This window comes from Aegilops tauschii, chromosome 4 (genome assembly GCF_002575655.3).
Source record: "Aegilops tauschii subsp. strangulata cultivar AL8/78 chromosome 4, Aet v6.0, whole genome shotgun sequence".
Taxonomy (NCBI): domain Eukaryota; kingdom Viridiplantae; phylum Streptophyta; class Magnoliopsida; order Poales; family Poaceae; genus Aegilops; species Aegilops tauschii.
The window spans coordinates 478304501-478323496 of NC_053038.3; the positions used below are offsets into that span (position 1 = coordinate 478304501).

General features: G+C 39.7%; 1 protein-coding gene across 1 annotated transcript in view; it reads left to right on the forward strand.

Annotated features, from left to right (window-relative positions):
• Window positions 1-779: 779 nt before the first annotated feature.
• Window positions 780-18996, forward strand: part of LOC109735175 (carotenoid 9,10(9',10')-cleavage dioxygenase 1-like) — a gene marked incomplete at its 5' end in the record, with an annotated part of 38747 nt that continues 20530 nt past the window's right edge. Inside the window, 7 exons of the mRNA XM_040388194.2 lie at window positions 780-897; window positions 1241-1500; window positions 1575-1754; window positions 3262-3340; window positions 3425-3506; window positions 6203-6265; window positions 6348-6486. Of these exons, the coding sequence (XP_040244128.2) occupies window positions 780-897; window positions 1241-1500; window positions 1575-1754; window positions 3262-3340; window positions 3425-3506; window positions 6203-6265; window positions 6348-6486 (921 nt within the window). The remainder of the gene's footprint in view (window positions 898-1240; window positions 1501-1574; window positions 1755-3261; window positions 3341-3424; window positions 3507-6202; window positions 6266-6347; window positions 6487-18996) is intronic.

Genomic DNA, 18996 nt, shown 5'->3' on the forward strand with positions numbered 1-18996 from the left:
GTAAAGATTCCACATCGAGTTGCTCGTGAGGCAGAGTTCGAATACTCCCATCTCTCCTTTATTGTACTTCTTATTACTATAATTTCATTACATGTACCAACTTGTGGGCTCATACACGACACACATAAGTATTTGAAAACAGTTCTGAGTAATTAAATAAATTTTTAGGTGTTTTTTCTGAAATTTGATTAAAATTCAAGGAGTTTTCTGTAAAAAGAAAAACTCATGAGCGTCACACACATAGCGGGCTCCACTGACATGTGGGCCACCAGCCAATTGGCACTCCAAACGGGCATCTCATACACTCATACGTACAGAGGCACCGTATTTGAACGCTCGAACAAGTTATAGCACCAGTTTTGTGTATTTTACAACTTTAGGCATCAAAGTGAACATAGCGAACAAGTTAAGGCACATGTGATGTATTTAACTCATCATCAAACGCTCTCAATTATGCCTCCCAAAGGTTGCTGGATGCATTTGTGGGCACCGTTTTCACATTAAGTCACCAACCTTTACGTCCCACCGAGGTAAGTAGCTAGGGATAACACCAACTGCATTATCAGCTAGCTAGATAATAAAATATAGAGGGTTGTGTGCATCGATCGGTGCAGAGGCGGGGGGTTTATCCTCTTCGGAAAAAAAAGACTACAACATCCATCTTTTTCTTTCACTCAGTTAACAATTGAGGAGATCACACAATTGCAGAATAATGTTTAGGAGACCAAATTTAGAAAGGTTTGTGAGTGCTTAACTACCTATTGAATTGATAAAATCCTCAATCCTTGTTCCAGGGTAATTTTGCGCCGGTCGAAGAGATCGGCGATGTGAGAGAGATATTTGATATTGCAGGAGAGATTCCAGCAGATTTTCCAGAGGGTGTTTATATAAGAAATGGTAAACGTTCTATGCTCCTACTACCTCCGTCCTGATTTATTGGTCCTCCTTATAGTTTAGGTCAAATTTGACCTTTGATTTAAGTATCAAAAAACAAATTATATATCCTAAAAAATATCATTAGAAACCTCTTTGAAATATATATTCAACAATATAAGTTTTGTGACATACAATTTATAATTTGTTGGTCAAATCTACGGTCTAAGTTGGACAGAAAATACGAAGGGGACCAAAATAAACCCAGACGGAGGCAGTATCGTCTTACTAACTGAGAGATCACAAGCATGCATGCATGCATGCATGGAGCAGAACCAAAAGTCATGCCGGTGTGGGATGCATGCAGGTTCCAACCCTCTCTTTGGAGCCCTCCACTCGTCAAGCTCTATCTTTGGCAAGTCCCATGACATATGGATCGAAGGAGAAGGCATGCTCCACGCCGTGTACTTCACCAAGAGCAACAACAACACATGGTCAATCAAGTACACCAACCGCTATGTGCAGTCCGATACATTTAGGGTTGAGAATGGACTGAAGAAACCATGCTTCCTCCCTGCCACTGACGGTGACCCTCTTGCGATGCTCATAGCGGGTAACCTTAATACTGTAAGTACATGATTGGCAACTTTTTTCCTTCTTCTGGTAGTTATGGAATGCTGAAATACGCTGCATATGAGCAGCTGAGGTTCGGAAAGGCTTTCAAGAACATGAGCAACACCAGCGTGTTTGAGCATGCTGGGAGAGTCTTCTCAGCAGCAGAAAATGATAACCCCCATGAGATTGACTTGTATAGTCTTGGCACACTGGGTAGCTGGAATGTTGATGGAGGATGGAAGATGCCATTCACTGCGCACCCCAAGGTTTGTCCTCCCGCTTACTTTCTCAAAATGATAGTTTATCAATTTACACACACAGGTCAAGTCTATGATGGTGATGCGTTAGAGGTGATAGTACCAAATAGCAACACCATCTAATTTGAAATAGTATTGTGATCACTTATTAGACAAGTCATAAAATGTGTTAACTAAGAAAATAAGTGAATGCATATTATTAGTTGTCTTCTGGTTTAGATGCAAGAGAATATTGTTAGTTAAGAAGGACAACAAACTGTTTTTTTTACCGGAAACAGTAGGAAATTCCTCCTTTGTATCTTTTTGTATTTTCTTTTAGGAGTATCCTCTAGATGCAAAAAATAAGACTATTATTCCAGCATAACACGTATTCCCTCCTTGCCAAATTATAATGCATATAAATTTGTTCAAAGTCAAATTGTCTAAACTTTGACCAAGTTTATAGAAGATTAAATGACCATTCACAATACCAAATATATACCATGTGAAAATAAATTTCTTAATGAATCTAAAAGTATTGATTTAGTTCTGTAAATGTTGATAAATTTATCAATAAACTTGGTCCAAGTTTACAAAGTTTGACTTTAACTAAATCTAATATGCACTTTAATTCAGCACCAAATTTTATATGTACTATAATTTAAAAAATGATACAATTCATATTAATACTGCTTCTAAGACATTTTTAGTTTGATTACCATATTGCACTAGTTCTTTTTCGAGAATTTATCATGTTGAGTTGGTACTTAAACTGAAGTCTTGCTCATGGATCTGAACTATGTCTCTCATGATAATGGAACATGACCACATCAGCGCTCATGTTATAGTAGCATCGGCGGAAATCCACGACAAAATAGCATGCACTCGTTAACTAGCACAATCCTAACATAGTCACCCACTATAAAGTATGAACAAAAGAAACTAGAAGCTATGCATAAGCGATATTAGATGAATCATAGCACCAACAATATTATTACCGAGTGGAATCGTAATGATAGTTTTGGAACCAGTGGAATTCAGACAACTCACCCGCACTGAATCTGTTGAGCTATTGCCCTATGTTTCATGCTCTGCTAACAAATTACTTGTTACAAACTTATGATATAAGACAGCCTCATACATAACATACATAATCTACTGAATTTTAATCCGAGCAACATTTCATTGTCCAAGCAACACTCTGACAAGTGTTATGCAAATGTTTGTTGCAACTCAAAGCGCTGAAAATGCCATTGAAATAGCTCATCCCCAGTGCTAAATGTTCATCGTGTGATTTGCAGCGTGAGAAGCATTATTTTAATATATGAACAAAAGTGTAGGTGGATTCAGCCAAGACAAAGACAATTCCAAGATTCATTTATGTCAAAATTTCAGTGTCTTTTATGAAGTCCGTGACTCCTAATTGAACCTAGAGTATTTTAACATGTAGGACTTAGGATGATAAAAAATTTAGTGCAGTTAATTGCTTCATCATTTCCATGTTTTGTTAATTCATCGATGTTGTCTATGAGAATAGGTAATCCGTGGAACAGGAGAGTTGGTCATCTTCGGGTTCAACGTGGATGCGCCTTTTCTAACGGTTGGAGTCGTCTCAGGTATCACTATTTATAAATCTGTTGCATGTTCTATGTGATTAATAGAAATCAGCTCAGAATTTGATTTCATACTACCATCTGTAGATGACGGAAAGAAACTACAGCAGAAGGTTGCTCTCGAGTTAGACAGATGCACATATTGTCATGAAATAGGAGTCACTACAATGTAAGTTTTTCCATGATAGGAGATTCACTAATGTGATGATTACTCAAGATTTTTTTTATTTTCCATAGAGAAAATACAATTTTATTTTAACATTTTGCAAATTATTCCATTTAATATTAAGAAAGTTGCAAAGAGTAATGTAATAAAATAGCATCCAGTAAACTTTAGCGGACATTGTCGCACATAAAATAATTCATTGAAGCTATTTCCCAATGAAAATTAATATAATAATAAGTTATACTAGTATAGTGAGTTCTTTAGGGTGGCTTCCTTCTCCTAGAGTTTATTGGCCATTCCTTTTTTTCCGAGAAAATCGTAGGAGCTTTGTGTTTCTTTATTTGAATGGAAAGGTAGAGAAACTTGAACAAGCTTTGAGAAAGGCCTGGTACAACGGACACAACAATTTCGCTCCCGAGCTCATCTACTCCCTTGGAAGACCAGTAAAATCGAAAAGGTACTACAAAAATAAAAATATAACTGAATTTTGTATCATGGAAAATGTTCGAGTGCGTGATGTTCGTGCCAAATTTGGTGGTGTTTGGACATCTCAGTAGCTCTCGGCAAAAAGGAATTAGGGTATGTGAGAAAATTTACTATTCACGCATTGTTCGGGGCCAATTTTGTCTTTTTTGCCACGAGCTCCTCAGATGTCCAAACAAGATAAAACTTTGCACGGACATCATGCATTCGAGCGTCTTAGTTGACAAAAGAATTCAAGATATTTCAAATTCTTCTAATATATTTTTTATTTTACTGTTCACCGAGAGCTGATGAGCCCGGGTTCAGAAATGAATATTCGTGGTAGAACTCACTTCAAAGACAAAAAAGTGCCCGTGTGGCAATAACACCTTGAGGGTAACTCTAACCCATCCAAAAACTTAAGTCCGAAAAACTCATTTCCAAAACCTAATTCCAAAAATTCATGGGTATTTGGAGGGTGGCATCTAATCCATTACTTAAGCTTAATTCCCGATGATAATTTCCTTGATATTTCTGACATCATTTTGCGTACATAAATCTCATTTTGATAAAATATTTATTTAAACCTTTATATTTCTAACGCATATGTTTTAACAACATTTAAAATTCATTTTGTTATTCAAATTCAAACCACATTTTTCTCATCCACACTTGCATTCCTCTCCTCAGTATTGTCATATGTGCCATAGAAATAACCTTGATTCTCTTTGAGCACCATCCACCTTGGCAACTTCCTGTGCTTCCTTTTGGCGACTAACTCATTCCTTGCCTCTACCATTCCTTTGAGTGTTTCCATGTAAATCCCATCTCTACACCATTACTTCTCCTCTCCCTCTTTTTTTTCCTCCCATCTGGACTAGATCTAGGACTAGGATTTCTTCTCATATCCTCATCATCACCCTCACTTCCTCCTAAAGATAGAAGATTATATGATCAATCTTGACCTCATTTGTGTTGCCTTCCAAGTATCATCGCATGCCATTTCTCATTTCTTTGAATAGCCCCATAATGCGAGAAAGTAAAGGGCTTTTGTCGCTTCCTCGTGTTCCATTTCTTGTATAGTTCTTGAGTACATGTTTGATGCACATTAAGTGCCACATCACTCGGAGGTATACAACCCACTTGATCAACATGACCCAAGCACTAGTTCCAACAATCTTTAATTGTACCTGAATAGTGTGGTACTGAAATTTCTGTTCTGTTGGACTCACCTTTCACAGTTTGGTGATAGTACTCCTGAATCCTCATCTAAAATGTGTCTTTGATTTGTTCAGTGAAAATAGAGGCATCAAGAGAGGCACTCATACATGCATATAGAATTTCTCATCCTCCTTTACTTTGTAATTGGAAAATCTTGAATGTTTCTTCTTGATTGTTGGAGACTCAATCTCAACCACATCTGCTCATTCACTTCGACACTCTCATTTATCATCGAGAAGGCAATATCATATAATAAAGTTTTGTCATCATTCAACGTTACACCACCATGAAATTGTCCATCTTTCAAGCCCTTCTACACACAACAATGTCAAATTGCACAAATTAATCCTCAAACACATAGAAAAAAATGGATGCAACTGCATTGGATTGTGATTAGTAACATAACAACCAATGCATTTGCAACAATGCGGAGAGAAAAATCAAGAAAGAAGACATTGTTGCATTTGCATAACTTCTGAACACATGGGAGAACTATTGCAAGATATGAAGCGGCACACCCATAGGTCAATTTCCAAATTTAGAAGTTCGGATGGTTTAGACTAGGAGGGGGCAGAGGACACGGATTGAGTCAGAGGATGCACATTGGGTAGGAGCCACCACAGGGGAAAATGATTTGTGGATTTATTGGTTCATTCACATCCTAGAAGAAATATTGCCTATAAAATAGTTTCCCAAGCAAAACATGAGTGTGGAAAAGTTTTTGGGACATCAATTTTTGGAATGGGTTTTTGGGCTTAAACTTTTGCGCATGGATAAGAATGTCCTAAACAATATACATATTAGCGAATGATGGATAAATTCCTCATTTATATTTATATGTGAACAAATTATTTATAATTTAATGGTTGTCTTAGATGATATATTCACCAAAAGAAAGATTCGTGTGCATAAATATAGTCAAGGATTTAGCAAAAGAAGATGCAATTTCTGGTACATTACATTAATCATGCCAACAAACAAAATTGATGGAATCAAATATCAACTTGTGAGTGTAGGTACAACATTATTTTAGATTCTCCACTTACAATCAACAAGGAAAGGATGCTCAAAGGTGCTCTGTAAGTACTAATAACAAAATTAGTCTTGAATCCAAAATTATTATCAAGTGTCTAATTTATCATTTCTTTGCCCCTCATGTAGGCTGATTGAATTCGAAAAGGATAGCTATGCAAGAATAGGTGTCATGCCCCATTATGGTGATGCAAACTCGATAACATGGTTTTACGTACAACCATTCTGCACGATCCATCTTGTCAACTGCTTTGAAGAAGATGATGAGGTACAAATATATAAGCAATCACAATATACTTCATGTAGATGTAAAGGCATCACAATATACTTTATGATGCTGTATATTAAGGTAGACGCAAGTCTACTATAGTCTTAAATATCTCTGGAATTTCATTTTCTCACCCTAAAGGAACACTGAGTTTCTATTTAGTACATACCATAGATCCCTCAATGATCAAGAAGTTATGAACCTCTTTGATTCAAGGAATACCCAAAGGTCATGACTACAAAAATGTGGGAATTGGATGTCAATACATGTTGTTTCCTACAAGAATTGAAAACATATGAATAAGGAATGGAAGTTCTTTGATTGAACCAAAAGGAAAACATGCAAAAAAATGAGTGGTAGGTGCATGTCATAGTTGTCATAGATATAAATTCAATTTCCAAGAGTCTAGACTCAATGAAAATTTTCATTTGGAATATAGTACAAAGTGACCCATAGGAAACATTCAGATGGATTCTAATCCTAGGAATCAAACAAACCCCATCAGGTGAAAGAACGAGGATGTCGCCTAGAGGGGGGGTGAATAGGCGCTTTAAATAATTACGGTTTAGGCTTGAACAAATGCGGAATAAACCTAGCGGTTAATTTGTCAAGCACAAAACCTACAACAACTAGGCTCACCTATGTGCACCAACAACTTATGCTAAGCAAGATAAACTACTAGGTGATAGCAAGACATATGACAAGAAACAATATGGCTATCACAAAGTAAAGTGCATAAGTAAAGGGCTCGGGTAAGAGATAACCGAGGCACGGGGAGACGACGATGTATCCCGAAGTTCACACCCTTGCGGATGCTAATCTCCGTTTGGAGCGGTGTGGAGGCACAATGCTCCCCAAGAAGCCACTAGGGCCACCGTAATCTCCTCACGCCCTCGCACAATGCAAGATGTCGTGATTCCACTAAGGGACCCTTGAGGGCGGTCACCGAACCCGTACAAATGGCAACCCTTGGGGGCGGTCACCGAACCCGTACACTTTGGCAACCCTTGGGGGCGGTCACCGGTACCCGTCAAATTGCTCGGGGCGATCTCCACAACCTAATTGGAGACCCCGACGCTTGCCCGGAGCTTTACACCACAATGATTAAGCTCTGAACACCACCAACCGTCTAGGGCGCCCAAGCACCCAAGAGGAACAAGCTCAAGGGTACCAAGCACCCAAGAGTAATAAGCTTCTGAACTTGCAACTTCCACGTATCATGTGGAGAACTCAAACCGCTGCACCAAATGCAATGGCAAGGGCACACTGAGTGCCCAAGTCCTCCTCTCCAAAATCCCACCAAAGCAACTAATGCTAGGGAGGAAAATGAGAGGAAGAACAAGAAGGAGAACACCAAGAACTCCAAGATCTAGATCCAAGGGGTTCACCTCACATAGAGGAGAAAGTGATTGGTGGAATGTGGATCTAGATCTCCTCTCTCTTTTCCCTCAAAAACTAGCAAGAATCCATGAAGGGATTGAGAGTTAGCAAGCTCGAAGAAGGTCAACAATGGGGGAAGAACACGAGCTCAAGAGATCAGGTTCATTGGGGAAGAAGACCCCCTTTTATAGGTGGGGAAAAATCCAACCGTTATGCTCACACCCCGCACCAAGCGGTACTACCGCTCCAAGGAGCGGTACTACCGCTAGGGCGGCAGTAGCCCTTTGAAAAACAACAACGCGGAGGCAAAAGGCCAGAAGAACCGTCCTCCCGGTACTACCGCTTGTCCTCACGGTACTAAAAAAATACATCTGTGCCTACTTCCGATGGACTTGGGACGAGTTTTTGGTCCGGAGCGGTACTACCGCTGTAGTAGCCGCGGTAGTACCGCTCTGGAGTGGTAGTAAAAAATTACATCCACTCCTGTCCGAGGTAGTACCGCTGCAGCCTTTTCAGAATACCAAAACTGCCACAACTTCTGCAAACGGACTCCGAATTCAACGAAACCAAGTTTGTTGGAAAGCTAGCGACAAGGGCTAACACAATCTTGATAGAAATAACAATAATAAGCAAATTAGAAAAGGCCCAAAAGAAAATGGTGAGAACCCTTCCTCGAAAAAGACCGGTAAAACTCCAACACCGAAAACGCAATAGAAGAAGCTTGTGAACTCCGTTTTCGATGAACTTGAGCTTGTCAAGAAGATGACCATAAGCTCTAAGATGCACAAAGAGAACCAAACAAGAACCAAGAAAGATGATGCAAGGATGCAATGGTTTGAGCTCTCTGCGATACGATCAAGCTACTCATCAAGAGCCCCCTTGATAGTCAGACAATCGATCCTATAACCCGGTCTCCCAACTACCACCATGAGACGGGTAAAATAGAAAACCTATCAAGGGCAAACCTTTGCCTTGCACAAAGTCCACTTGAGCTAGATGTAGACGATCTTGACTTCCTCAAGTTGGACCACCTTTCTTGATTGCGTTGGCTCGGTGAAGACTAGTAGATTGCTCCCCCATACTCCACTATGGGTGAGCCACTCTTTGGCACATCTTCACAAGTCCATTGTCACCACAATGGATGGAAAGCTTCAAGCACTTGATCTCTTCGTGATGCATCACTTGAACGTGCACACCGCAACCTAACCCCACAAAGAACTCTCACGAAGACCATGGGTTAGTACACAAAGCGTAATTGACAATGCTTACCATACCATGGGATCACTTGATCCCTCTCGGTACATCTTCTACGCTTTGTGAGTTGGTCAACTTGATTCACTCTTGACTTAGTCTTGATCAACCTTGAACCTTTCCAACTCTCTTCATTTGGATGATGCCTTGAAGGTAAGCATGAATGATCACACAATCTTCTTCTTCAAGACATGCTTGCAATAAGCTCAACACTCACATGACCAATCTTTGGATAATTCCTTAATAGCACCTTGGTCAACTCATAAACTCCTTGAAACCAACACATGGACTTCAAGAAATGCCTATGGACAAATCCTTCAAACATAACTCAATGCAACCATTAGTCCATACAGAATGTCATCAATTACCAAAACCACACATGGGGGCACCGCATGTCCTTTCAATCTCCCCCATTTTGGTAATTGACGACAATCACTTTCAAGAGAGTTTATATAAGGAATTATGCATCACCATGCAATTCAGCAACCAATAATGCATGCGAATGAGATGCAAATGCTAAGGAAACAGAAACCAAAGCTTCTCCACAAAACTCTCTGAAACTTCTCCCTGATGACCCACAAGTATAGGGGATCTATCGTAGTCCTTTCGATAAGTAAGAGTGTCAAACCCAACAAGGAGCAGAAGGAAATGATAAGCGGTTTTCAGCAAGGTATTCTCTGCAAGCACTGAAATAATAGATAACAGATAGTTTTGTGATAGGATAATTTGTAACGAGCAACAAGTAACAAAAGTAAATAAAGTGCAGCAAGGTGGCCCAATCCTTTTTGTAGCAAAGGACAAGTCTGGACAAACTCTTATATAGAGAAAAGCGCTCCCGAGGACACATGGGAATTATCGTCATGCTAGTTTTCATCACATTCATATGATTCGCGTTCGGTACTTTGATAATTTGATATGTAGGTGGACCGGTGCTTGGGTGCTGTTCTTACTTGAACTAGCATCCCACTTATGATTAACCTCTATTGCAAGCATCCGCAACTACAAGAAAAGTATTAAGGTAAACCTAACCATAGCATGAAACATATGGATCCAAATCAGCCCCTTACGAAGCAACGCATAAACTAGGGTTTAAGCTTCTGTCACTCTAGCAACCCATCATCTACCTATTACTTCCCAATGCCTTCCTCTAGGCCCAAATAATGGTGAAGTGTCATGTAGTCGACGTTCACATAACGCCACTAGAGGATAGACAACATACATCTCATCAAAATATCGAACGAATACCAAATTCACATGACTACTAATAGCAAGACTTCTCCCATGTCCTCAGGAACAAACGTAACTACTCACAAAGCATATTCATGTTCATAATCAGAGGAGTATTAATATGCATATAGGATCTGAACATATGATCTTCCACCAAATAAACCAACTAGCATCAACTACAAGGAGTAATCAACACTACTAGTAACCTACAGGTACCAATCCCAGACTTGGAGACAAGAATTGGATACAAGAGATGAACTAGGGTTTGAGAGGAGATGGTGCTGGTGAAGATGTTGATGGAGATTGCCCTCTCCCGATGAGAGGAGCATTGGTGATGACGATGGCGATGGTTTCCCCCTCCCGGAGGGAAGTGTCCCCGGCAGAACAACTCTGCCGGAGCCCTAGATTGGTTCCGCCAAGGTTCCGCCTCGTGGCAGCGGAGTCTCGTCCCGAAAGCTTGCTTATGATTTTTCTTCGGCCGAAAGACTTCATATAGCAGAAGATGGGCACCGGAGGGCCAACAGGGGGCCCACGAGGCAGGGGGCGCGCCCAGGGGGTAGGGCGCGCCCCCACCCTCGTGGATAGGTGGAGGCCCCCCTGACGTATTTCTTCCGCTCAGTATTTTTTATTATTTCCAAAAATAACTTTCGTGGAGTTTCAGGACTTTTGGAGTTGTGCAGAATAGGTCTCTAATATTTGCTCCTTTTCCAGCCCAGAATTCCAACTGCCGGCATTCTCCCTCCTTATGTAAACCTTGTAAAATAAGAGAGAATAGGCATAAGTATTATGACATAAAGTGTAATAACAGCCCATAATGCAATAAATCTCGATATAAAAGCATGATGCAAAATGGATGTATCAACTCCCCCAATCTTAGACCTCGCTTGTCCTCAAGCGGAAGCCGGTAACGATAAATATGTCCACATGTTTAGAGGTAGAGGTGTCGATAAAATAAAATACAGACATGAGGGCATAATGATTATTCTCATAACAGCAACATATATGGATATTATCATATGATTTCTTATGCTCAAGTAATAATCTATTCACAATGCAAAGTATGAATCAGAAACTTTATTGAGAACTAACAAACTATAATCTCAGTCATTGAAGCAATTGGAATTTATCATAACATCAGAAAGAGTCTACGTCAGAGCTTTCTAGCAAGTCCACATACTCAACTATCATTTAGTCTTTCATAATTGCTAACACTCACGCAATACTTGTGGTTACGGAGTTTTAATCGGACACAGAGAAAGATAGGGGCTTATAGTTTCGCCTCCCAACCTTTTACCTCAAGGGTAACGTCAACAATAATAACTCATGCTACCCTACATCCAATTAGATATATTTATCAGGATCTTTCCAACACCCTATGCTTGCCAAAGGATAAAATGTAAAAGGGAAAGGTGAATATCACCATGACTCTTTCATAAGGTAGAAGATAATAATAAAAGATAGGCCCTTCGCAGAGGGAAGCAGAGGTTGCCATGCGCTTTAAGGGTTGGATGCACAAAATCTTAATGCGAAAGAACGTCACTTTATATTGCCACTTGTGATATGAACCTTTATTATGCAGTCCGTCGCTTTTATTTCTTCCACATCACAAGATCGTATAAAGCTTATTTCCTCCACACCAATCAATCATACGTATTTAGAGAGCAATTTTTATTGCTTGCACCGATGACAACTTACTTGAAGGATCTTACTCAATCCATAGGTAGATATGGTGGACTCTCATGGCAAAAACTGGTTTAAGGGTTTTTGGAGGCACAAGTAGTATCTCTACTTGGTGCAAAGAATTTGGCTAGGATGAGGGGGAAAGGCAAGCTCAACATGTTGGATGATCTATGACAATATACTTTATCTCAGATATAAGAAAACATAACCCATTACGTTGTCTTCCTTGTCCAACATCAACTCTTTAGCATGTCATATTTTAATGAGTGCTCCCAATCATAAAAGATGTCCAAGATAGTATATTTATATGTGAAACCTCTCTTTCTTTATTACTTCCTATTAATTGCAACGATGACCAAAGCTATGTTTGCCAACTCTCAACAACTTTTAATCATCATACTCTTTCTATGTGAAGTCATCACTCTCAATAAGATCAATATGATCTTTTTATTCTTTTCTCTTTTCTTTTATTCCCTCAAGATCATGGCAAAATAATCAAGCCCTTAACTCAACACTAATCTTTATTATAAAGCTCATGGACTCGATTACATAGAGGGATCATAAAGCAAAACTGAAAACTAGATCATACCAAAACTTTTATTCTACTAGATCAAGATACTACTAATAGGATCGAACTAAGAAAAATGGTAAAGAAAGGAGATGTGGTTGTGATACGATACCGGGGCACCTCCCCCAAGCTTGGCAGTCACCAAGGGGAGTGCCCATACCCATGTGATTATGTCTCCTTTGCTAGTGAAGAAGGTGATGGTTTAGTTGATGGCGTACGCTTCGTCCTTAAATTGCACTTGATGACAGAATTTTGATCCCTCGGGTCATCAATCTCCTGCTCCAGGCTTAATATCTTTTTGCATAGTTCCTGCTTCTTTTCCTGCAAGAGACGAAAAGGGATAAACTCGATCTTAAGTTTCTTTGCTCTATCAGGGAGGCTTGACTTTTTGAACTCCACATGCATGTCCCCAGGTTGAGGTAATCAGCCACATAGCTTTCTCCTTCAGAATCCTGGGACGACATGTTGCTCTAATCTGCAGCAGGATAGCTCGAAACGAAGACAGGAGATATTTGCGTGATATGGAGGTCAAAACCTTCGGGAGATTATATAATGAATTTTTACCAACCAAAATACGTATCGTGCAAGAAAACAGAGTCCGGAGAGCGCACGAGGTGCCCACGAGGCAGGGGGCACGCCCAGGGGGGTAGGGCGCGCCCTCCACCCTCGTGGAGGCCTTGTGTCCTTCCCGGACTGCTTCTTATTTTTCTATTTTCCTAAATATTCCAAAACGGAGAAAAATTGCATTGGAACTGTTTTGGAGTCAGTTTACTTACCGTACCACATACCTATGCCTTTTCGGGGTCTGAAACGTTCCGGAAAGTGTCCCTTATGTATTCTTCCGGGTTTACGGTTTCAATAACATTGGTTTCAACATTTAAGGGATTACCGGAGATATAATGTTTGATTCTTTGACCGTTCACCACCTTCGGATTTGTGCCTTCGAAGTTGTTGATTTTTATGGCACCGGAACGATAGACCTCCTTGATAACGTAAGGACCTTCCCGTTTAGAGAGAAGTTTTCCTGCAAAAAAATCTTAAACGAGAGTTGTATAGCAAAACATAATTACCTACATTAAACTCACGCTTTTGTATCCTTTTGTCATGCCATCTTTTAACTTTTTCTTTAAACAACTTGGCATTTTCATAAGCTTGGGTTCTCCATTCATCAAGTGAGCTAATGTCAAATAACCACTTCTCACCGGCAAGTTTGAAATCATAATTGAGCTCTTTAATGGCCCAATAAGCCTTATGTTCTAGTTCTAGAGGTAAGTGACATGCTTTTCCATAAACCATTTTATACGGAGACATACCCATAGGATTTTTATATACAGTTCTATAAGCCCATAATGCATCATCAAGTTTCTTGGACCAGTTCTTTCTAGATCTATTAACAGTCTTTTGCAAAATTAACTTAAGTTCTCTATTACTCAATTCTACTTGATCACTAGACTGCGGGTGGTAAGGAGATGCAATTCTATGATTAACATCATACTTAGCAAGCATTTTACGGAAAGCACCATGAATAAAATGTGAACCACCATCAGTCATTAAATATCTAGGGACTCCAAACCTCGGAAAAATAACTTCTTTAAGCATCTTAATAGAAGTGTTATGATCAGCACTACTAGTTGGAATAGCTTCTACCCACTTAGTAACGTAATCAATAGCAACTAAAATATGTGTATATCCATTAGAGGCAGGAAAAGGTCCCATATAATCAAAGCCCCAAACATCAAATGGTTCAATAACAAGTGAATAATTCATAGGCATTTCTTCACGTCTACTAATATTACCAATTCTCTGACATTCATCACAAGATAAGACAAACTTACGGGCATCCTTGAAGAGAGTAGGCCAATAAAAACCGGATTGCAATACCTTATGTGCAGTTCTATCTCCAGCGTGGTGTCCTCCATAAGCCTCGGAGTGACACTTGCATAGGATCTGTTCCTGTTCATGCTCAGGTACACAACGTCTAATAACACCATCTACTCCTTCTTTATAAAGATGTGGGTCATCCCAAAAGTAATGTCTCAAATCATAGAAAAACTTTTTCTTTTGCTGGTATGTGAAACTAGGTGGTATAAATTTAGCAACAATATAATTAGCATAATCAGCATACCATGGAGTAGTTCGAGAAGTATTTATGACATTTAATTGTTCATCCAGAAAGCTATCATCAATAGGTAGTGGTTCATCAAGAACATTTTCTAACCTAGACAAGTTGTCTGCAACGGGGTTCTCAGCTCCTTTTCTATCAACAATATGCAAATCAAATTCTTGAAGCAAGAGAACCCATCTAATAAGTCTAGGTTTAGCGTCTTTCTTTTCCATAAGATATTTAATAGCAGCATGATCCGTGTGAATAGTTACTTTAGAATCGACAATATAGGGTCTGAACTTATCACAAGCAAATACGACTGCTAAGAATTCTTTTTCAGTGGTAGCATAATTTCTTTGAGCATTGTCTAGAGTTTTGCTAGCATATTGGATAACATTTAATTTCTTATCAACTCTTTGTCCTAGAACAACACCTACAGCATAATCACTAGCATCACACATGATTTCAAAGGGTAAATTCCAATCAGGTGGCTGAACAATAGGTGCAGAGATCAATGCTTTCTTAAGTATTTCAAATGCTTCTACACAATCATCATCAAAGACAAATGGTATATCTTTTTGTAATAAATTAGTCAGAGGCCGAGAAATTTTTGAGAAGTCCTTAATGAACCTCCTATAAAATCCGGCGTGACCAAGGAAACTTCTTATACCTTTGATGTCCTTGGGACATGGCATCTTTTCAATAGCATCAACCTTGGCTTTATCAACCTCAATACCTCTTTCAGAAACTTTATGCCCCAAAACAATACCTCCATTAACCATAAAGTGGCACTTTTCCCAATTCAGGACAAGATTAGTTTCTTCACATCTCTGCAAAACTCGATCAAGATTGCTCAGGCAATCATCAAAAGAGGATCCATAGACGGAAAAAGCGTCCATAAAAACCTCACAAATCTTTTCACAAAAGTCAGAGAATATAGCCATCATGCATCTTTGAAAGGTAGCAGGTGCATTATATAAACCAAAAGGCACACGTCTATAAGCAAAAGTACCAAAAGGGCAAGTAAAAGTAGTCTTTGATTGATCATTGGCTGTCACAGGTATTTGAGAGAAACCAGAATAACCATCTAGAAAGCAAAAATGTGTATGTTTGGATAATCTTTCTAGCATTTGATCGATAAAAGGTAAGGGGTAATGATCTTTTTTAGTAGCCTTATTTAATTTGCGGAAAGCAATTACCATCCTATAACCTGTAATAATTCTTTGCGGGATCAACTCATCTTTATCATTAGGAACGACGGTAATACCTCCCTTTTTAGGAACACAATGGACAGGACTTACCCACTAACTATCAGCAAGGGGATAAATTATACCTGCCTCAAGGAGCTTTAGTATTTCTTTCCTTACCACTTCCTTCATCTTAGGATTCAGCCGTCGTTGATGATCACGAACTGGTTTGGCGTCTTCCTCCAAATTTATTTTGTGTTGACATAGAGTGGGACTAATGCCCTTAAGATCATCAAGAGTATATCCAATAGCAGCACGGTGCTTCTTGAGAGTTTTCAATAATCTCTCTTCTTCATGCTCTGAAAGGTTAGCACTAATAATAATAGGATATATCTTTTTCTCATCAAGATAAGCATATTTAAGAGTATCAGGTAACGGTTTGAGCTCAAACACGGGATCACCCTTGGGTGGAGGAGGATCCCCTAGGATTTCAACAGGCAAGTTGTGTTTCAGGATGGGTTCCTGTTTAAAGAATACTTCATCTATTTCCCTTCTTTCATTCATAAACATATCATTTTCATGGTCCATCAAATATTGTTCTAAAGGATCACTAGGAGGCATGGCAATAGAAGCAAGACCAATAATTTCATCCTTACTAGGCAATTCCTCTTCACGGTGTTGTCTACGAAATTTAGAGAAATTAAACTCATGAGACATATCACCCAAACCAATAGTAACAACATCCTTTTTGCAGTCTATCTTAGCATTAACAGTGTTCAAGAAAGGTCTACCAAATATAATGGGACAAAAACTATCTTGTGGGGAACCAAGAACAAGAAAATCAGCAGGATATTTAGTTTTCCCACACAAGACTTCAACATCTCTAACAATTCCCATTGGTGAAATAGTATCTCTGTTGGCAAGTTTAATTGTGACATCAATATCTTCTAACTCAGTCGGTGCAATATCATGCTTAATTTCGTTGTATAAGTCGATAGGTATTGCACTAGCACTAGCACCCATATCACATAAGCCATGATAACAATGATCTCCTATTTTAACAGAAATAACAGGCATGCCTACCACAGGTCTATGTTTATATTTAGCACAAGGTTTGGCAATTCTAGCAGTTTCATCACAGAAATGAATAGCATGCCCATCAATATTATCAGACAAGAGATCTTTAACAATAGCAACATTAGGTTCAACTTTAATTTGCTCAGGAGGTGAATAAGTTATAATATTGCTTTTATGAACCACAGTTGAAGCTTTAGTATGATCCTTTATTCTAACAGGGAAAGGTGGTTTCTCAACATAAGTAGTAGGAACAATAGGATCATTATAAGTGATAGTCTTTTCTTCAACTTTAATAGGTGCAGCTACTTTTACTTCTATGGGAGGATGATATTTAAACCACTTCTCCTTGGGAAGATCAACATAAGTAGCGAAAGATTCATAGAAACAGGCTACTATCTCAGAGTCAAGGCCATATTTAGTGCTAAATTTACGGAAAACATCGGTATCCATAAAAGATTTAACACAATCAAACTTAGGTGTCATACCTGACTCCTTACCTTCGTCGAGATCCCAATCTTCAGAGTTGCGTTTAATTCTATCCAATAAATCCCATTTGAATTCAATAGTCTTCATCATAAAAGAGCCAGCACAAGAAGTATCGAGCATGGTGCGATTGTTATCAGAAAGCCGAGCATAAAAACTTTGAATAATTATTTCTCTCGGGAGCTCATGATTGGGGCATGAATATAACATTGATTTAAGCCTCCCCCAAGCTTGAGCGATGCTTTCTCCTTCGCGAGGCCAAAAATTATATATATAATTGCGATCACGATGAACAAGATGCATAGGATAAAATTTCTGATGAAATTCCAATTTCAATCGTTTGTAGTCCCATGATCCCGTATCATCACATAGCCTATACCATGTCAATGCATCTCCCTCCAAAGATAAAGGGAAGACCTTCTTCTTAATAAAATCACCGGGTATACCTGCAAGCTTAAATAATCCGCACGACGGCGCCCCAGAGTGCGGACCGCGGGAGTCGGGCCCACCACCAGCTCGCCACCGACTGGCGGCACTTGCGGCGCCTCAGGCTGACTGGTCTGAGCGCCGCCAGCCGGCATGGGCGGGGGCACTTTGATAATTTGATATGTGGGTGGACCGGTGCTTGGGTGCTGCCCTTACTTGGACAAGCATCCCACTTATGATTAACCTCTATTGCAAGCATCCGCAACTACAACAAAAGTATTAAGGTAAACCTAACCATAGCATGAAACATATGGATCCAAATCAGCCCCTTACGAAGCAACGCATAAACTAGGGTTTAAGCTTCTGTCACTCTAGCAACCCATCATCTACTTATTACTTCCCAATGCCTTCCTCTAGGCCCAAATAATGGTGAAGTGTCATGTAGTCGACGTTCACATAACACCACTAGAGGAGAGACAACATACATCTCATCAAAATATCGAATACCAAATTCACATGACTACTAATAGCAAGACTTCTCCCATGTCCTCAGGAACAAACATAACTACTCACAAAGCATATTCATGTTCATAATCAGAGGAGTATTAATATGCATATAGGATCTGAACATATAATCTTCCACCAAATAAACCAACTAACCACAAGGAGTAATCAACACTACTAGTAACCTACAGGTACCAATCCCAGACTTGGAGACAAGAATTGGATACAAGAGATGAACAAGGGTTTGAGAGGAGATGGTGCTGGTGAAGATGTTGATGGAGATTGCCCTCTCCCGATGAGAGGAGCGTTGGTGATGACGATGGCGATGATTTTCCCTCCCGGAGGGAAGTGTCCCCGGCAGAACAACTCTGCCGGAGCCCTAGATTGGTTCCGCCAAGGTTGCGCCTCGTGGCGGCGGAGTCTCGTCCCGAAAGCTTGCTTATGATTTTTCTTCGGACAAAAGACTTCATATAGCAGAAGATGGGCACCGGAGGGCCAACAGGGGGCCCACGAGGCAGGGGGCGCGCCCAGGGGGTAGGGCGCGCCCCCACCCTCGTGGACAGGTGGAGGCCCCCCTGACGTATTTCTTCCACTCAGTATTTTTTTATTATTTCCAAAAATAA